Genomic DNA, 21,440 nt, shown 5'->3' on the forward strand with positions numbered 1-21,440 from the left:
AATCTTTACATACTGACTAGCTCTTCCACTGTATTTGTTTTGTTTCGGTCCTTAAATTAGCAGCACGCTCAGCCCGATGAAAGCGTTTGTCCTCTCCTGATAAGCTAAATGGATGCCCCTGCGGCAGCAGTAATGGCTTCGCTGCTTTTGTTTTCCATTAACAAGCCAGTCTTGTCTGCGGGGGGGCCGCTGGCACAGCTAATTACACCTACATGTGAAGAGATGTGGAGCTGCAGCTACATCCTCCTCCACACATGCCCAGGCAGCAGCAGCAGCACCAGCAGCAGCACCAGCAGTCCTACACCACTGCAGTCTCCCACACAGTGAAATCTGTGCAGATGTCTGTTCATGTGTGATGTGTAAATGATTAAATCTTTGACAACTTTTGTGACAGAGAGTGGATTAAACAGGGTGTAGTTATTAAAGGTGAATATTTTCCAGTTGGACAGGTTTAGTGTGCCTGTACCTCTGGCTTAAAGAAGGTCAAAATGTGTGAATTTGATCTTCTTGGAGGGATGATGTTTTGCGGCATCGAGCTCCAGAGATTAAACATTTCACCTCTCCGCCTACAGTCATGTGGATCATTTGTTTCAAGGTCTGGATTTATTTTACAGGAGCTGGATGTTGCTGGATGTACGGAAATCTAAAGTGTACAATATTAAATGAATGAGTAGTTATGAAATTAGTAACCATGTGAAGAAATACAATATGTCTTTAACTGTGACTTTGCAAAATAACTGTATCAATATTCAATATATTCAGCTCATTTTTATTAAATGTTATTTCACCAAGCTTCTTTATACAGTAACTGAGGTTATCGCAGGTTTTTTTCCTTCCATTCCAGCAGCTGTAATAAAATATAAGTGATGTCAGTCGTGATTGGCTGTCTACTCAACAGCCCATTACATAACAGGCTCTGCTCTGTTTGACTTCACTGACAGAGAAAAAACTCTTCGACAAGACTTACTTTATATGAAGTAAGGCAGTTATGTGTGATACTCTGAAATATTGTGAAATTAAAAGAAAAGTTGTAAAAAAGAAAATTGGAAATAAAAACTGCTGGAAATAAAAAGAAAAGAAAATGAAATCTGCAATAAACTCTGAAGGATGAGAGTGAGTCAAATGTTAAAAGAAACTTATAGATTTTGTATTTCTTCACATAATTACCTATGTCATAATATCTTATGTGTTTAATATTGAACACTTGGAGTCTCCGTTTGTTCTCCAGCATTAACTAGTCATCATGGGAAAACTGATTTCCCAATAGAGGCTCAAAAGAACTGACAGTTATTTAGTTTCTTGCTCAGCGTTAGATGAGAATACAACAGCTGTTATATTTGTGAGGTCAGTACAAAGCTACAGCCAGCTAGCTTAGCTTAGCACAAAGACTGGAAACAAGAGGACACAGTCAGCTAACTGTTTGCACTCCACTTAAACAATCAGTGAGCATTAGATGTTCTAAGTGGATGTTGTGCCTTTTGGATAGGGGAGGCTAGCTGTTTCCCCCTGTTTACAGTCATTATGCTAAGCTAAGCTAATCACCTGCAGGCTCTAGCTTCATATTCACTGTTTCTCATCTAACTCTCTGCAAAAAGCAACTTGATTTTTCAAAATATCTGACATGAACCGTTGCAGTCCTGCTAAAGTGAAATGTGTTTTTATCTATTGATCATTAACTGTGTTGCAAACTGATATGAGTTTAAATTCTGGCCTTTTACATTACATCTCCTTGCAGGGGCTCTTGGGGCTTATTGGGGTCTGCGCTTCATCCCTCCCTGAGGTAAATGTTATAAAACTGCTTAGACTGAGCTCGTGTGCTTCATACACAGCGCGGCTCATCGGTTGTCTGTTCAACCTTAAGAGGATTTAAGAGAGACGAGACAACACAAGGCTCTCAACAACAAGCTGTACCCAAAATACATGGACACATGGTTTGTTGTTGTTCAGTACGCAGAATGTGTGATCGGCTGCCAGTATCTTTAAATCACAGGGTAATTAGTTAGTTATCCTGAGATAACTAAGCTTGTGTCCTTGTGATAATAGGTAAATTGATCTCATTATCGTCAAGGAAAAAAGGCAGAGAAGCACAGGAGGACAATTTGATTTCTAGAGAACAATCGGGGGATCAAAAATGACTTGTTCAAGATCACTGTCATGACGGTCAGGGAGGATTCAAGTCTTCTGTTTAAATGACGCAGACTGATCTGACATCCTCATACCTAATGACTTAATGGGAAAATTACCGGACACTTACCGGATTTTAGGCACAAAGTATCTCAAGATTATGACGACAGCATTAAAAAATAAATAAATGCAAGTATGGCCTTTCCAGGCTCCCGTAGTGGAGTGCTTTGTGTTGGCTTTGCTGTCTCTCTTGTGTCCTCTTGAGGTTGATGTGATGAGCTGTGCTGTGGAGGACTGACTCTCTGACATTTATAGTCTACTGTTTTCCCTCCAACCCCCCTCCTGCTCCTGCTCCTGCTCCTCTGCGATCTCACTTGGTCCTACCCTCAACAACATGATTGAGCATTTTTCTCACCCGCAGGAATGCGAGCCACGAGGGGAGCAGAGATGGAGAGCTGGAGGATTTGTATGAAGATGAAGCATTTGCAGAGAGTACAGAATAAAAACAGATGATAAATCAGGAGCGACCGACCATGTGGAAATTTGTTTTTCTACCTTTCTTCTTTCATTCTCTCTTAATTTTGCTTCCTGCTCGCTGTACTTACATGCTTTTCTCACTTTAGTGCAGACAACCTGTGATATCTAATATTTAAAAGATGGATAGCTCATGACCTAAAATGATCACAACCAAGATTATATTTCATTCTGCTCGTTTACTGATTTGTTAATATTTCAGGCACAGATGGCATGATTGGTGATCTTTGGGTTGTTGTTGAAAATGATATGATATTTTTACATTTTCCTACATCAGTTGAAGACAATAAAAGCTCCTATTTCAAAGAAAAATGCAGCTTCTTTACAGCACCACAGCAAGTGTGTTGTGTTGAATGTGAAACACTAGATGGCGACCTCGTGATGACAAGCCTTCCTCCTGTCCTTGGTTCACCTCTCACTTCTTTTTTATTTCTTTACTTCATTATTTTTGGGTCATAATTATAAAGCAAGAAATTAAAAAAAAAAAAACACTTCAGAAACAATCAGACAGTGGCTTGATTTTTAAGCCTGTGTCAGTATCAAGTGCACTTAATTCTCCAGACCAGCAGAGGGCGGCATTTTGTTGCAAGTAAAGATATCAACTACAAACCAGGAGGCCTTGAGCTTGAGATCTTTGAAACAGCATGAACTCACACTGCTAGAGCTCAGATTTGACCTATACAGCAATTGAAAGATGTTCTAAAACAGCCATATCGTCAGATTCTGACATATGATCATCATCATCTGGACTATGTTCACAATATCAACAAAACTCTTGCAGGAAAATAATGCAATATCTAATAAAAAAAATCCACTGGTTCAGGCAAATATTGTATATACCACAATAAACACATCACAACTTTCTATCTTTGGTTGGTCAAACAGACACCTTGTGTGATGTCTGTCATGTGTCATGGAAAATATGAGGTGAGAATGAAAGATTCATGCATTCATTCATTCATGTTGCTCTCAATTTCAATTGAATTGATTGAAGCAAATTCAAAACTGCCAAGCCAATGAAAATCTGAAGAAAAATAACTTCAGTGTTGAAATGTAAATATCTTCCTGGTTAAGGAACATTAATATCTTTCATATGGTATACAAACACAGCTGTCTTCTCTCATTAACTGTGTTGCAAAAATAGATGTTCCATGTCTGAGGATGAGAAGGAGGAATGATGTAGAAAATCACTGACCAAGAGAGCTACTGTCAGTCACCACCACACTGATCAGCGCAAGTTTCAGGTATATCATGCCGTGCATACAGCTCTGGTTTTTGGAGCAGCAGGCTTTAAGTTAAATGTACAGACGACAGCGTGCTGTAAAGCGGGCCTGAAGGTTTCTCTGGAGGTGTGTGTTGTAGGTGGACCAACATCTGTGATGGTCTCAGACGGAACAGAGCGATGTGGAAAAAAGACAATGGCGGCAAACACTGAGAGGGGAAGAAAAGATCTGGATGTCTTATGAAAAACTATATAGTTTTCTTTAGCTAACAAATGAACTACTTTGAAGAAACAGTTCAACATTCTGGGAGAAATGTTTGTTCCCTTTCTTTGGGGAAACAGCTGCCTGGTTCTGTCTGAAGGTGAAAAAAAAAAATCCCTTCAAGATCACAACTTGTTTTTTTACATTCCAGTTTTTGTACAGATTAGATTAATAAGAGACACTGTGTTCAAGGTGCTCGTAGGTGGATTGTGTCACATTTAAACAGAGCCGGGTGAACTGTTTCTGTCTGTTTTAAGTCTTTATGCTAAGTTGTAGCAGTCCCATTGTTGAAGACTTGCTATCTTTCTTTTGTTTTGGGATTATTTTCAGAATCCCTCTGGACTAATTGCAGGAGATTCAGATCACCTGTGCTGTACGCAGGTTGGGGAGACTGACTACTGAGTGAGGAGTGGAAGCAGCTTGGTGCATTCCCCTCCCAGCCAATCGTGCTATGATGGCGCCCTCTTTGAGAAGGATTAAAATAGGTGGGGAATGGCACCCAGGTGGCTCTCACACTCATTCTGAATCAGTCTCTGACTCAGTGAGAACCTCATCCCCTCAGATTGCTTGCTGGAAATTCTGGTCCATTTGGCCCTCTCCTGTTTTCTTGGCTGCCCTACGTCATTCTAGTGAGGGAACTGTGTTGATTCCTGAAACTCTAGCCCCTATACACCTTCAGTTTTATCCCATGAAGAGGCATTTGTTGATTGGTTTGTTGTCCAAGTAGCTGACATTGGGCACCCCCTCTAGATTTACATGTTCTTTGTTTATATTTTGATGTAGGTTGTGCTGGCTTTTAAGCATTTTACTGCCAGTACAGCCACAAAGTTAAGACAAAAGGCTCATATTTATTGTAGACAAATCATCTATCATTTGCTCTCAATATGATTTTTCATTGAGGTAGTAGGACTAATGTCACGATTTTATAGAAGGAAAAGCTTGAATTATTTCTGTAATCGGATCGGGTGTTTTATGAAAGCTGTAGTAACACATTTTCTATCACAGATAAACATCTTATATCCTCAAGTGGCCTGTAGCCTCCAGTCAAACACAGCCTAAAAATGGTTTAAAATATAAATCCACTCTTCCGTTACATTCTGTGTGTGAGCTGCTCCGTAAATATGTTAAAATTAGACAAAAACAACTAATAAGCCTCTGCAAGCTGAAATGGTTCATGAGACCATTTGTATTCCTGCAGTCAGCCCATTTTTCAGCCGTTGCAGTTATGTGAAGACCAAAGAGGAGTGTTTCTGAGCAAAGATTTCTGTGGAAACAGTTGCCATGCAACAGCACAATACTGCGCTCATACAGAGTAGTAACTTCACTGTATGACTGCTCTTTTTCCTGAGCTCACTGCCTGAGTAGTAATGCACCGACCTATCCTGTCCTATTCTATTCTCCTGTATTTACTGCATCTTAAAGTACACAATATGGTCTTTGTTTTCTGGGCTGTAACTGTGGAGTCATTGTCTCATGGATGGGCAGAGGAAACTTTGCTCGAGCGTCTGGGTCCACACCCAGACTCCCTTCAGTTTCCACATCCAGAGCCAGCTGCAGTTCAGCCTCGGATATTTAGCTAAACACTGACCCTTGGCTCTCACTGTTCGCCCTGTGTTCCTGTCATCACGCCACGTTTCACCCCTCTTTTCTCTCCTCCTCACTGACTGTTATTCACCACGACTGACCCCACTGGCCCGCTGTCAACTGAACTGTACTTCCCCCTCAAGGCTGCAAAGGGGAGGAAGGTTTTTCCCTTTTTTTTTCCCTTCTTCCCTGCACTGTTGGGAATCCCCTGTGCCCACATTCATAATGAGTCACCAGCTCAGACGTCAGGCAGCCCCACAAACACTGGAAGGTATAATTTGTCAGCTGGTTGGCACCTGAGGAGCTAATTGTAAAACAAAGCATGACTGGCTAGATGCTGTTAAGGTAAAAAGAACACACACAGATGCCTCATGCTGAGGAACAGCAGCACAGACAGCACTCCTTCAGAGATGAACACTGGAACACACTGGAAATACAAAGCAAGGAAAGTTCAAAATGGCATGATAATGATACACAGAAGCCAACTGACTGCATGTCAGATGCAGGATCTTGGGAACATACGATCTTTGAACAAAGGACTTTGGGAACAAAGAACCTTGGAACATAAGACCTCAGGATCATAGGGCCTTGACTGCATAAGAACTTAAAAAAAGGGACTTTGGGACCCTGTGACATAAGACCAGAAAAACATAGGATCTTGGGAATATAGGATCCTGGAACATAAGACCTAACAAACATAGGATCATGGGAACATAGGATCCTGGAATGTAAGACCTAACGAACATAGGATCTTAGGAACATAGGACCCTGGAACGCAAGATCTAACAAACATAGAATCTTGGGAATGTGAGACCTCACGAGCATAGGGCCTTGACTGCATAAGAACTTTAAAAAAAGGACTTTGGGAACATAGGGCCCTGTGACATAAGACCTAACAAACATAGGATCATGGGAAAATAGGATCCTGGAACGTAAGACCTCAAGAACATAGGACCTTGGGAAAATCAGACCTTAGTGACATGGACCCCTGGAATATAGAATTTTGAGGAACATAGAACCCTGGGAAAACACATATATAGAACTGGGGAACACAGAACAATTCAAACATAATTAAGAATAGAATACAACACAAGCAGTAAGTGGTAACTGTTGCAGTAGCCTTTTCACACCGAGGTATGTCCTTGTAGGTTATTCGGCTTGTGTTTTATATGATTGTACCTTTTACACCGTTGTTTATTTATGTATTTGTTAGACTTAACAAAGTGAAGAGGGCCAACTGAACATAGCAAGCTAGATGCTAACACATCTCTTATCTGGCCAGCAGGACCTACAGGGCAGTCGGTGTCAGCATGGTCAGAGTGCATGTTCATGTGTTTTGGAGGAGCAGCTGTGAATAGAGAAAATTTAGCCTGCTCTTTTTGGTACCTACAATCCTACCGACCCCAGTTTTAACAGATGATTCTACAGCTCCAGAAGTCTTCATATTACATGAAGTCATTAACAGTTCGTTATCACTTTGTGTCTGTGCTGGGAGCTCAGACAACCAAAATAGAGATTAGATATACTGTGCAAATTCACACCACATCCTGCCAGACAAGTGACTCACTTTAATTTGTGTAAAACATTCATGACAAGCAAGTATGAATGAAAATCTTTCTACTAATCATGCAGTATAGTTAACTGTTTGACTGTGTGTGGCCTCCTGGCTGCAGACGACCTGGGTCAGAGCTCTGTCAGAGGAGGTCAAACAGACGGGTCACCTCCTCTGACAGCGAGCTGACTGCAGAGGAAACCTCCTACTGTACAACTGGGAGGGGGGATTCAGACACTACAGGGTTGATTTCAAGAAGTCACCTACCCCCATTAGTGGCTTGTTGATATTTTGTTGAATGACATTTCTTGGTCTTTTTTCCTTTTATAATAGAAATGTTTTTGTTCACAGCTCTGCATCTCAGACTTCACTAGACTGGCAAAAAGGAAAATGACTTAAAGAGGAAATTTCTAAAATCTAAGTGCACGCATCCAAATGTAAGACCAAGCTATTCATTTCACAAAAATAAAAATCTTTTTCTGCTCTGTCTTAGAATATTCTCAAAGTACTTTTGCAACCCTATTATTCTTCATCATTTCAGTGAGTCAGTGACTGCAGCTGATGATGAAGCTAGAAATCTGCAAGCTACAGACAGGAAAACAAAATCAAAACTTTGTGAACTAGTGAAGACAGTAGGGTATCAGCGCAGTTACTTTGTATGCAGGAAATGCAAAAACAGATAATAGATTTTTGTCTTCTCTGCTGTACTCTTCTTCATTTGGGTTTATGAGAGATCATTTTTCCTTCAGGTGAGAGTTTCAGGTGTTAAACTCAGTCTATATTTGAGAATAAATTAAGTCATCCATATATTTTGTCAGATATGTAATAAAGACATTTTAATTAGAATTTACATAATGAAGTTTGAACATTTTTTTTATTTTGATGATGATGTTTTTTTTCTTTTTGAAGGCGACGTGGTGTGACTGTGACTCTCCTGCAATGGGAGGCCTGGACAGAACATGCAGCGTGACGTAACTGTGAGACAGCAGGGGGACGGAGGGGGAGGAGGAGGGGGTAGGACTTAATTTTAGACTCACCTTTTACAAACTTCTGCTCATTGCGCAAGCCTCTGTAGTTATGAATAATCTCCTCCGGAGTTATTAGGAATCGGTTTGATCATCAGAAACGACAGACAGGAAAATGCTGAAACTCTTCAGCTGACAGCAGTGTTGCTGTATGTTGCAGCCAGATGGAGAGCCCTCATTCGGAGGACGAAGCTCTCCAAAAAAAAAAGAGAAAGAAATCACACTTCAGCACCTCCTATCACATGCAATGTATCCTGCAATGTTTTGGGACAAGTGCCTTCCCTAAAATAGTCTCTTAAAAACCTTCAGCTGAACGTTGTGGCACTTTTTGATAAATAATACAAAGTCTAAATGTTATCGTGAATAATTCATGCTGCAGCAGTCATGCATAACAGCTGTCTTTGTGCCTGAGAGAGTCAGCAGCGCTCTTTGTCCTATCATAAAATAACACGGTGGGGTGAACTTTGAGGAAAAACCGGCAGATATCGGAGTTGATTATCTTTTATTATCTGTGTGATTTCATGTCATGTCGCGTGTTTGCTCAGCTGGAGGTAAAACTGATGAATCAGGCTCTCTTAACCGAAGATATGAACTCTCACCATCCATACAGAGGCACAGAGTCTCTATAGTGGAGGGGCTGTCACATTGATGTCTCTGGTCTACTCACTGTCTACTCACAGGCTGCAGGGAGACCTATTTATAGATCTGTCTCTGTTCTCTGCTTCGACGTCGGTCCCCTCTTTCCCTCCATCTCTCTTTTCTCTCTCCTGCCGTCCCTCTAATGGGTTGATATTTCTGGAGCTGTACTGCTATTATCTTCTTTTGCATCTTTGAGGTGCAGATCACGTTACGTCAGATCATAAACTTTTCAACATCCGACTTGTCTGTTTTATCAGTGGCTGTGCTCAGGAATATAATCTCCAGTGCTGAAGAAAAGTGACTTAAACATTAATCTGGGTCTTTATTTCGAACACCTGGCTGGTCGCGGGCATGTTTCACTTCCAGGCCTCCAAACCTTACAAAGCCACTGATCTTCATCCATCCATCTTTATTCTTGGGAGCGTCACAAGTTTTAATTACTTGTGAATCAAACTTCAGGCTGCTGTCTTTCAGCGTCTGGTCCGTGGAGCTGTCACTTTTGCCCCAGAGCAACACGACTAGCCGTGACAGCCATGTGGTTTGGTTAGTGATGAATGGTCCAGCGGCGTCTGTGAGACGCCCGTGCCACAGGAGGTTAAACACCTTTTAGGGCAGGAATTTGTTGACAGCGAGAAAAGCTGTGTCCAGTGTCGAGTTAACAAAGGAAATCAATGGACGACAACTGAGCTCCGGCCTTGTGATGACCTTTTGGCAAAAATCATTGACCTCATGTCCTCTGAGTAAACAACAGCAAAGGGAGGACTTGAGGAAACCGGTAAGGTGGTGTAAAAAAAAAACAATAAAGAAGAAAAGTGGGTTATTAAGGCCTTTAATGGACCGAAACAAGAGCTTACTAAGGTTGTAATAGAACTAAATGCTCATGTCAGCATGTTAGCAATGTAACGTTTAACATGATCCTTAGTTGAGTGTATTAGCACACTAACATTTTCTTGTTATCCTCCGATGACTGGTATTTCACTCCATAACAAAAATGTCAGTGGATCTTCAGTGAAATTTCACAGACAGTTTAGTCTCACTTGCCTCAGAACTAAACACAAGATGCATTTATCATGTGTTAGCAGATTATGTAACATGACTGTGACGACTTTATGTTGACAAGAAACATGTTATACTTGGCACTAAACAGCCGTTTACAGTGTCACATGTGGAATATTGTGTATTATCAGCAAGCCAGATCAAGGATTAACACTTCACGGTTTTGTGTGTAGTATTACTCAAATTCTGATATGAGAGAAATTTCATGTAACATATGTAACGCATATTCAACAAGTTTTATTTTTGGTTTGTCATGGGGAAAAAAAATATTTCATTCAATTTTACAAGAGAATGTCTTTCTTTTCTCCTGGATTATTATTTTTTTTTCCCAAGTTTTTCTCCTGGAAAAAAAAAAGATGGTTGCAAACACGAGGGGAAAAAAAGACGGAAATAGCCCATCTGTCTCATCTTCACAATGTAACTGGCTTCCACAGTTTATTTATAATCCATCATCAGAGATACAGACTCTTTTGTGTCATCAGGCCTTTTTCAGTAAGATGCTGTAAGAGTGGCAGCACAGTCCACTGATGCTCACGAGGAGTTCGATCCAGTGATCTGGAGGCCGTTCGCCTTTGTCCGCCATAATTACGGCTCGATGATCACTTGTGCCTTGTCATCCTGGCCTCCCCTCGCGGAAATAATTCCTCATGTGATGAAAGTGATCAGACGGAGCTATTACTGTATAAGTGCAAGTGAAGCAGAACAATTTTCTGTTTTGTGTGAATCCTGTAGATGTGACCTTTAAACATCATCTTCTCCAGGGACGCAGATTAGATCAATTAAATAAACTAATTTGAGTAGATATGCAAACAAGATGAATTATATGTTATTCCGTGAGGGTTGTGTGTTTAGATTTACTAGAATTTACCATTAAAAATGCTAAATTGAATTTGCTGCTGCCAGAGATTCAATTACACGTCCATCAGTGGGCCCCGGTGCTTTTTGGGATGTATAATGTCACCAACGTTTACCGATGATGATGATGATGACACCAATGTCCCTGAAAGTGTAGCAGTGCATTAAAACGCAGGCTGGAAGACAGGTTGGTGCTGAATCCTAATGCCTCCTGTGCGCTTTGAGCTTTCATTTTTTTTATTTATTTATTTTTTTTTTACAGGATGCAATAGGTGTCTGAGCAGTGCAGCAAGGAGCCTGGCTGATAGTGGGATACTTATTATAGCCCTAGCAACAAGAACGGGATTGGTGGCCGCGGAGAGTGAGCCTGTCAGCGATTGGCTGCCGAGGAGGACAGCTCAAAGCACAGAATTTCATCTCATGAAAGGTTCAGTGCAGCAGGCTGCAGCAAGAGGCTGCAGTCTGAGGGTGGGCGATCCAGCAGTTTGCCACTTCAGCTTATCAATCAGTGTGGGGGCTCGACTTTGAAGCACACAGATACGCTTAATTACTCCGATAAACCCAAGCTTTTGTGGTAAAAACACGGCTTGTGCACGTGCATTGAATAGAAAATCAACCCTCCACCGTCCATCATGAGACACTGGATTTTAATTTAATATCTCTGCTGTGATTGTAAAACCTGTCATCTTTTGGAGCAATATTCTTTGATCTGTGCTCTGATTTAGTTAATGATTAGCAAAGCGGCCTTGGAGAGGAGCCTCCATTAAGACATACTGTAGTTGTTGTGCGAGCTGGCAGCGTCTCTGCACTGCAGCTGATACAAGACTCCATCTCACACGCTCACCCACAAACACTCATCACATGCAGTGGTGCAGGCACACACAGCGCACGGCATCCACACGCACACAAACACACAAACACACAAACACACACCTGCTATGTGATGCACGCAGGGGTTACCTGAGGTCATACCGACTTCCTGCATCAGTGTGTAGGCTGTAAAAAAAAAACCTCAACAGTAATGAACTCACAGAATGAGAAGAGATGAGCTGTGTTTTTTCTGGTTATGGCTGTAAATGGCTGCTTTACAGAGAGAAATGAAAATAAAGAATAATACCGATAAACAAATAACTTTAATGGGCAACAGATGGCAACCAAAAAAACTCCTCAGAGCATACAGTTTGTATCCCCCCCCCACCTCCGCTAGCTTCCAGTAGGTCAGCTCTGCTCGGATCTAGATTTGTGATTTAAATCTACTTCTACTCATTTCTTGCATGTACTTTTTTCCCCCCCATGTCACAGAAACAAGGATCAACATCCAGAAATAATGAAAACACAAACCACAGAGAAACACAAATTAATCGAAAACAAAGGAACACAATGCATGTATTCTTGGCAATGAGTGAACGTCTCTTCTTCAACAAAGAAAAAGTGAAAGGAAAAAAAAATAAACCAGTTTCCGCTTGTTGTCACTCACAAAACCTGAAACAAACTGACATGTACGATTCGACCCCCTCCCCTCCCCAGCTCTGATATTCATAAGCTTGTGTGTGCGCGGTTGTGCAGCTCGGCATTAGGATTTCATGCTATTTGTCCGGCGAGCCTTTCGACACCATCAACTTTATACTACGTTAAAAATAAATCAAAGCAGCTGTGACATACAGTGCAAGCTCGCGGAGGCTGAGTCATGATGGTGACATAATTGGCATACCATGAGCGAGGCTGTGTGACTGACCTTAAGGCTTTTGGTTTCTCTCTTAAGCCATCACATGTGAGATAAAAAATAAAAGTCCCCCACACCCCCCCCAAAAAAAGAAACTGCCATCTGTATGAATATATTAATGTAGTAATCTATAGAACTAGCAGCATTATGATGTAAATCCGTTCAGCAGCTTTTCTGTGCTCTTAAGCAGCTTCCTAGTGTCTTAAAAGTTTTGTTCTGATTTTGCTAATCGATAACCGCTTTTTCTACTAAATCGCCGGTGACTCTTACTATTTGTGCATTGGTGTTGAATATTCATATCTGTGTGCTGTACAGAGAGCAGACACATGTAAAAAGTGAGGAACCACCGAAGGGAAGATATTACATGCTTTTTGCAGGAACTTCAAATACTGGCAGATAAATCCTCTTTTTTTTTTTTTTTTTTTCTTACAGTGAAGGTTAAGTTGCAAATGAGGCATATCAAATAATGATACAGGCACAGAAAAGAAAAGCACATACTGCACTCTGGGCACAAAAACAAAAGCCGTGTTTTTTGTTTTTTTTTTCCTTCCTCAAAAAACAAAATCTTCTCATAGGTGACGATACAACAATACACTAGACCACCACGGAAATGGTGCATGTATAATTTAGTCATATTCTTTTTTATTATCATAGCTATTATTTCGGTTCTTGTGCAACTGCTACATAATGACTCACATTCAAGATATTTTTGTCACTCAGGAACAGCTAAAATGTATAAAAACAAACAAACGAAGAGGAAAAAAAAAAAAGAGAAAGGTATACTGTCAGAAATAAAATATGGTCCATGTTTGTGGATTCATAACAGAAACATTGAGGCTGAAAACTTCACCATTATTAAAACTGGATAGCATGACAGAAAAAAAGTACTTAAATACTGTTCAGAAAATATCATAATCATACTTCAATGTGACGAAAAACACCAGCTGGCAAAGGTTAAGTGATCACTGGTGGGTTTTTATCTTCCTTTTTTTTTCTTTCATTAACAAATTAAATACACATATTGCATGTCACTATAGCAACGCCCATTACAGGTCAATTTTTACGATCACCATTTTGGTATAGCAAATCAAAAAACCATAACAAAAAGAACTGAAATAAATTAGAGATCAGAAATCAAAACATCAGACAAAGCCTGTTTTTCTCAATCATATGAATACTTAACACCCACAGTATAAGTTAATAAAGTCAAGCTACTGTATATAAATACATCACCAGCATGCACAATATTGAATAATCGATATTATTGTTGTCATCATCTTACACTGAAGAAACAGTATAGTAGGCAAGTGCATTTAATAAAACAAACACAGAAGTAAACCACAAACTCTGAAGCTGCTTTTATTTATTTTTTTGTCTTTTTTTTGTCTTTTTTTAAATTGATTTATATCGTTAAGTCTCTGCCTTTTTGTAATCTTCACCTCCAAAAAGAATCTATGGTTCCAGTGACATAACAGACTAATCTGTGAGATGCCAAATACACTTCAGACAGAAAGAGGGGAATCGATTTTATGATCCAGTCCTCGTTTTCACTCCTTTCAATTTGTGTTTTTTTTTTTAATATTTATTTTTTTTAAAGGGGGGGCGGTGGGACTAATCGGTTTAAAACTTCCTTTATTCTCATTTTAAGTGTGAGTTTAACATCAATATCTTTCTGGGCCCTTTTTTTTTCTCATATATAGACGACTACTGGAACCAATGCAAACTAGTTTTGTGAGGCATTCCCATTCAAGCATTTTCTCTCTCAAGTGACTCAAATGCATCTCTATCACGCAAAAACCTAACTAAGCAGCTTATCTTGACAGAACAAGATCAGTTCCTATGCCAGTGTGAGGCTGCCATTTCAATCCAACAACAACCACTTCAGGCTGATTGACTGACATATCAGTGGTTTTGGCAAATGTCAAAGAGAAAATCAAGAAGACGGAGGCCCCTTTCAACTGTATATATATTTCTATATATATTTAAACTAAGATTTAACCTCCACTCTCACCTCTCTTTTGATTCTTTTCTTTAAACACATGGAAAAATAAAGAACTGCTGCTGCGGTAGTATCATCGGCAAAAGCGGCTGCCAAAGTCCACCGGCCCTTCATATATTTTTTTTTCGACGCGTGGTTTCTCTTTAATTGTTGCCCTCCCCTCCCTCGTCATCCTGCTGGTCACTTGTCCACAGTGTCAAGTTGTCTCGGAGCAGCTGCATGATGAGAGTGGAGTCTTTGTAGGAGTCCTCGTTGAGGGTGTCGAGCTCGGCGATGGCGTCGTCGAAGGCGGTCTTGGCCAGATGACAGGCCTGCTCCGGGGCGTTCTGGATCTCGTAGTAAAACACAGAGTAGTTGAGAGCTAAGCCCAGGCGGATGGGGTGGGTGGGCTGCATGTGCTCCTTGCTGATCTCGTGGGCCTCGTTGTAGGCCTTCTCCGACGACTCCACCACCGTGGCCCTCTTCTCCCCCGTGGCCACCTCGGCCAGGTACCGGTAGTAGTCGCCCTTCATCTTCAGGTAGAACACCTTGCTCTCGTGCTGCGTCTCGCTGCAGTTCTTGATCAGGAAGTTGTCCAGAAGGTTGAGCACATCCTGGCACACGGCCTCCAGCTCCTTCTCAATCTTCTCCCGGTAGGCCCTGACCATCTCAATCTTCTTCTCATTGCCGTCGGCCGAGGTCTTCTGCTCAATGCTGGAGATCACCCTCCAGGAGGAGCGGCGGGCCCCCACCACGTTCTTGTAGGCCACGGACAGGAGGTTCCTCTCCTCGTTGGACAGGGCCTCGTTCAGCTCTGTAACCTGGAGAAACAGGAAAATTGACCTTTTTATTCACCAGATCAAGAGCAGAGGTCTTGATTAACAGCACCAGACAGCATTTACATGACACACCAACGAATATGAGAACATATCAAGAGTCGATGACTCTTTTTGGTTCCTGGTTTCTGCTTTTCTGTACACTTTGGATCATTAGTTGGACAGAAAGTAGTAATTCCAAGGTGCCATGTTGGGGGACAAACACAAATGCCGAACACAAACTGGCCAAACTCTACTTTCCTCGTTTTTCTGTCGTCTCTTTACTCCTGTCTGAACTATAGGCATAACAATCCCCTCAATATGAGACTTTAAATGATGATAAATGATAAATGATCGACAGTGAATCGATGATGAATATAACTGTCACTTCCCGCCCCACTGATTAAAACATGCTGTCTTTTCACATGACAGACTCCAGACTAACAGTACAGTTCACAACACAGACGTTAAGCAATATTTCACTCGTCATATGCAATTCCCAGTTTCCATGCCGATCCCTTAATTTAGTGCACCAGTAGCTCCAGCTGTCCCGTGTAATGCTAGTTAGTGAGAGGAATATTCAAGATAGTCGCTGGCAGGGGGTTGGGAGAGGACGGGAGGGCGAAAGGAGGTCTGGCGATGGCTAAAATGTTCCCACGAGCACTGCGAGGCAGCTGCACTGTAAGTGAAAACCATCACTGCACAGGCGGTTCACGTGTCCCAGTGACCTTCTCTCCAGCTCGAACTGACCTTTTTACCTGTCTAAGACACCACGGCGTGACATCACTCGGAGCGCGACTGTTAAATTTAGACCTTGACGGATCAGTCTGATAGCTGGGCGGTTGTCAAAGAGGCCGTGGTTCCTATAAAAAGCCGGTAGTATTCAGGGTATGTGATTGGAACATGGCCTCTGTCGGATCGATAACAAATAAAAAAGAAACACGGAGCTGCTTTTTATCTGAGGAGCTCCCCGAGAATTACGCCTGTATCCTCTCTTATCTATCATTTCTCAGTGCTGACATTTTCTGCTGAGGCAGAGGAGCACAAAGATGGCTCAGGATCGCCGACGTCACTCACACCGAGTGGAAGGAGCGCAGGGCTCAACCTATAGAGACGAGGCGCCTTCACTCTGCCTCTCCAAAAACTGTAACACAACCTACGCATGCTAATGATGAAATCTACAGTCAAATGAAGCAGATTTCGGTTTATTAGATGACTCAACTGTTGTTGTTTTTTTTTGTAAAGGAAATGAAACAGGTCATCACGCTGAGTGTAAAATTGATTACAGCCTGTTGAAATTAACACAAATACTGAGATTTCAAGGGCTTCACTGCTTCAAGATCCTCATTTAGAGCTCAAATAAAACCAAACAATGCATGAATTCAATTAAGCCACAGTTAGTTCGTCAATCGTTCATTTTAAATATGTTTGGGGCAAATATGTGAAAAAATCATTTGTTTCAATTCCAAAAATGTGAATATTTGGTGTTTTTCTGACTCTGTAAAGGACTAAATGTCTTTGGGGTTTTGGAAAATCCATCAATTATTTTCACATCTGCAGATTCATTTTCCATCACAAAATGTCTACATTTGTCTGATAATCCAAAATGGAAACAGTCGTCATCTTGCAGACCGAGATCCTGGAGCTTAAAAAAACCCAACATGCATCAATAGGTAGACAATGAATTTGATAATCAATATTTTTTAGGCAAAAATCAGCTAGTTTCAGCTCCACAAATATGCATACTCATGGAATATCTTCTGGGTTTTCTAATCGGCAGATCGAAAAGAAAATATTTTTCTACAGTTTCTGGTAAAGTGACGTCTTAAAATGTCTACATTTGTCCATCGGTTAATCAGTGATGACATAATCGTTTACTTGCAGCCCAGAGAATCGCCGTAAAACAATCTGAACAGTCTGCTTCGGTGAGAGTAAACCGGTTATATTTTTCACGAGGAAAACAGCCGTGATCAGCTCTCGTTTGTCATATCTGGCTGCAATGGCGAGGGATTCCCTTTGATTAGAGTGTGAGAGTACACACCCCTGCAAAAGGGCCCAGTTTGGACCGCACTGACATGGCAGATTGTTTAAAGGGAAAGGAATCCCTCCCTGCTCACACATCATCCCACCTCCTGCAACCAGAAACCCTCGATGACAAACGATCCAGGGGGGGGGCTGCTTCTTCTAACTCCCATCTCCCCTGAGGAACCAAAGACAAGATGTTCCTCCTTTTTTTAAAGCACATATGATGATTTCTGATCTATACGTGAGCTCACGCAGGGGCCCCGGCTTTAAAGACTCCCAGGATGCTCTTGGTTCCAGTATGAGCCGGTGTGACACAGCAGTTTTGTTTTTTTTGTTTTTTTTTTTCTAAACCACTGGTGGTGGCGGTGAATCCAGTTCCCAGAATTTCTTCAGGGGGAGGGAGGGAAGAAGAGAGGGGGTAAAAAAAAAAGGGAAAAAAAAAGGAAAAAGCAGACAAAGGCTCTGTCCTCAAGAGGGGCCAATAAGAGCTGAGAGGGCTCCTGTGAGGCAGGCCACCCATGTCATCCTCCCTGCATCAAATATCACAGCACTTCACCGGGTCCTTAACCCAAAATGACTTATTTGGGGAAAAAAAAAAAAGCTGCTGGATTTCAGGAAGAAGGAGGGAGGAAGGGGAGGGGGGGGGAGCAGCACGCTTACAAGAGGAGAAAAACAAAAAGCAGCACAATCAAATCTGATCATATTGACTCACTGCAATATGACAAAGAATATTCTAGAGAGAGATTCTACTGCCTCCTACGTCTGTTTGGAGGAAAGAGCAGCGTGAGGGCTCCACTTCTCCAGGCAGACATGCTCAGAAAAAAAAAAATAGACGCACCCAAGGATTTCTTTAAACCAGAGCGGAAAAATGAGCAGATTCCGATAATGTCGATTATTTTAATTAATGTGACAAAGAGAGGAGGAAGAGGAGGAGGAGGAGGAGGAAGGAGGAGGAGGAGGCAGCAGAGGTTGATGGGCTTTTTCCGAGCAACCTCACATGGCTCCCAGCAGCTTTCAGAAAAATGGGCATAAAGGAGGGAGGGGAGGTGTGGTGGGATAAAGAAGAAGAAGAAGAAGGAGGAGGAGGAGGAGAAGCAGTTGAGCAGAGCCATTGTGTGATATGAGCTGAGAGATGAAGCTCAGGCCTCTGTGATAATTCATTGCGATATTCCCCTTCATTGAGCGGCGCGGCCGACAGAAAGGCACCGCCCAAGGAGCAGACGATTTGGACTCGGACTCGCAGGAGGAGGAGGAGGAAAAGAGGAGGGGGGCAGGAAAAAAAAAGCGCTGAGCTGTCGATGAAGCATTAGACATTAAGAGATATCACACAGTATTTCCTCCGTGATGTCTTAAAGCAGTGAGGTAATAATCAAGTCAGTGTGAGCCGCCGATTTTTTCTTTCTTTCTTTCTTTTTTTTTTTCCTACAGCCAGCACAGACAGTCGAGATTTTGCGGGGACGAGCTCTTCTTTTTACGCACCGATCACACATCATTCACACACACACACACACACACACACACACACACACACACACACACACACACACACACACACACACACACACACTCCCAAAATCACCATTACGAGGTTTTCTCTTCTTCTCTTTTTTTTTTCTTTTTTTGAATGGACTTACCGATTTCATAGCTGCTGCCATGTCATCATATCTCTCAGCCTGTTCAGCCAGCCTGGCTTTCTGCACCAGCTGCTCGCGATCAACCATGTTTTAGATGATGTTTGGTTGCTGTGTCGAGCTGCTCTACTCGGGTTTTGGGGATGAAATGATTGATATTTTTAAATCGCAATGCAGTGAAATCCTACGCGAACCTAATGCTGCAGCTGTTCCCTGCTGTCTGTCTGCTCCTCCGTGCGGGACACCCTCTCCTCTCCTCTCTCTCTCTTTTGCTCTCTCTCTCTCTCTCTCTCTCTCTCTCTCTCTCCCTCACCCCTCCCCTCCTCTCCTCCTCCTCCTCCTCCTCACACACTCTCCCAGGGCTGCGTCATCACTCAGAAAGGTGGGTGTCTGTGCCAATGATGTAACACTCCATACATGGGAAAGGCGTATGGAGGATGGATGGATGGGAGCAGCTGGGTGAAAGGCCTTCTGGGAAATGGAGTCCTCTACAGGGGGAGGCGTGTACAGACTGATTGCTGATGAGGAGAGAGTTGAGGGGAGGAGGGGAGACTGGGTGTGACACAGCATCTCGGTGTGGGCGCTGCTGGTGGGGCAGGATGGAGCTTCAGGGCAGATTTGATGCAGACTCCGTCAGCGCAGACTACTCCATTACAAATTACAATACTGCGTTCAAAACGTCACCGAGCCCTCCTGCAACTGTTGATGTATTTCATGTTTTCTAACTTTCATGTTTGGATCATTTTGCCTGTGTTATTCATACATTTTGGTAAAGATGTTTGTTTTTTGTTTTTTAAACATAACATCATGCATCCCATGTCATCAGTTCATGTTTATTATTCTTCTGCTGTATTTTATAAACTTTTCAAATCCCATTTTGAGTGCAGTGTTTTTACTTTTATTTACTTTATTTGCTTTTATTCATTCACTCATTTATTCATGAGGGTCGAGCCAAAAGGAAAACTGGTAACATAAACACAGCCTGTGTTGGACAGTGTGATTGTAATGAAGTGCAAATATTAACATTATAAAACACTCTAAACGCCATGTATTTTAGTCCTGGTTTGCATCCCTCCTCCTCTGTGTTATGTTTGTTTATGCACTGTTTTCTGTCTGTTTGTCTTAATTTATGTGTGTCCTATGAACATTTTGGTTAAATGTGTGTTTTGTATAATGTAAAAAACGATGATCACAAAATTCCTTGTTTGCTAAAATGTTTGTGATTGACAGCGGAGGGAAATGACTGATTTCTTCTTTTTTTTTCTACATTAAAATCAGAAAAACATTCCCCTAAGTGGAACAAAACAGTTCAGCTCCCAGCTTACGCTGTTTTACATCCTTCCTCATTATTTCACACTTTCCCAGCTACTCATGCTCTTTTCACCTTCTATCTGCTCAATCACACTTTCAGATCCATTCAAACCCTGGGATGTGTCTCATCTTTCATAGATTGTGGGATTTATTGAACTTTTAAATGCCATTCATAATCAGACGCTCTTCCAATTTTACAACCCTTCCTTCAGCTGCTTCTTCCCACAAGTTAAAGCCAAATATTCAGCTTCAAATTCTGCTTTTCAAGAGACCTATAAATTACTTCATCACTCATACATCATTGATGTTATTCAAGATTTAAAACATCAGAAATGCAGTTTAGTGTCAGCTTTGAAACATCCTGCTTTCACATGACAACATCTTCATTAATGGCCAGGCAACATCTACAGCCTGGTTGATTTCTGGGTCTCTGTAATGAAGCTGTACACTGATGTTAATGGGAACTCTTTATGTACTCATGGTCCCAGAAATCCATCCATATGTGGCCGTGTTTTATTGACTGCTTTTTGAGAGGTTGTTGTTGAATCACTTTGTGTTACATTTAGTTTCCACTAAAGGTGTTCTATACAGAAAGTCCGATTGATTTCCATGTTGACAACATAGAGCACTGTGACCTCTTCAAGATTGATCTTCAATTCTCCCATCTGTTCTGAAGTAACACCGGCTTTTTAGCTGTAAACGAAAACGCGTTTTTTTTCTCCAGCCCTGATCACAGTCTGCAGATCTCCACCAATCTCTATCATTAACATGGAAAACAAAGCATGATGCCACACAGATTTACATGTCCTGGATAGACTTTGTCCAACATCACCATATCCAGTTACAGTTTGGGGTCATGAGGGGTCGGCCTAAATGATGATGTCATGGTTATGTTCATGTTTTTGTATTAGTTTGAATGGCCAGGATAACCTGTATCTGATCGTTATTAACAATAATGTACAACAATTTGAACTCCAGCATGTTATTGGTCAAAACAGCCACATCAACGACAGCAAATAGATGAAGAGGGAGAAGAATTTTCCAGACTTCCTTAGAAAATCATTCAATTTAGGGAGTTGTTGAGTTAGAAGACATTTTATAAGC

General features: G+C 41.6%; 2 protein-coding genes across 2 annotated transcripts in view; one reads left to right on the forward strand and one right to left on the reverse strand.

Moving 5' to 3' along the window:
- Nucleotides 1-14,232, forward strand: part of camkk1b (calcium/calmodulin-dependent protein kinase kinase 1, alpha b) — a 26,112-nt gene extending 11,880 nt beyond the window's left edge. Inside the window, exons 17-24 of the mRNA XM_037119775.1 lie at nt 1,736-1,780; nt 2,546-6,860; nt 7,012-7,108; nt 7,630-7,715; nt 7,820-8,027; nt 8,188-9,717; nt 10,332-10,415; nt 11,116-14,232. Of these exons, the coding sequence (XP_036975670.1) occupies nt 1,736-1,780; nt 2,546-2,627 (127 nt within the window). The 3' untranslated portion in view covers nt 2,628-6,860; nt 7,012-7,108; nt 7,630-7,715; ... (2 more) ...; nt 10,332-10,415; nt 11,116-14,232. The remainder of the gene's footprint in view (nt 1-1,735; nt 1,781-2,545; nt 6,861-7,011; nt 7,109-7,629; nt 7,716-7,819; nt 8,028-8,187; nt 9,718-10,331; nt 10,416-11,115) is intronic.
- Nucleotides 13,531-19,291, reverse strand: ywhag2 (3-monooxygenase/tryptophan 5-monooxygenase activation protein, gamma polypeptide 2). The gene is made up of 2 exons (XM_037119818.1): nt 19,029-19,291; nt 13,531-15,375 (listed from the first exon to the last, which is right to left on the reverse strand). Exons 1-2 carry the CDS (start codon nt 19,113-19,115, stop codon nt 14,719-14,721), a joined length of 744 nt encoding a protein of 247 aa, XP_036975713.1. The 5' UTR covers nt 19,116-19,291; the 3' UTR covers nt 13,531-14,718.
- Between the last annotated feature and the right edge of the window lie 2,149 nt (nt 19,292-21,440).

This window comes from Acanthopagrus latus, chromosome 2 (genome assembly GCF_904848185.1).
Source record: "Acanthopagrus latus isolate v.2019 chromosome 2, fAcaLat1.1, whole genome shotgun sequence".
In the NCBI taxonomy this organism is placed as follows: Eukaryota; Metazoa; Chordata; class Actinopteri; order Spariformes; family Sparidae; genus Acanthopagrus; species Acanthopagrus latus.

Bases quoted from the DNA above. Each gene is read 5' to 3' on its own strand.
- ywhag2 (XM_037119818.1), bottom strand. From the start codon at position 19,115: ATGGTTGATCGCGAGCAGCTGGTGCAGAAAGCCAGGCTGGCTGAACAG. The intron at 15,376-19,028 runs GTAAGTCCATTC...CTGTTTCTCCAG, and splicing joins TGGCAGCAGCTATGAAATCG to GTTACAGAGCTGAACGAGGC.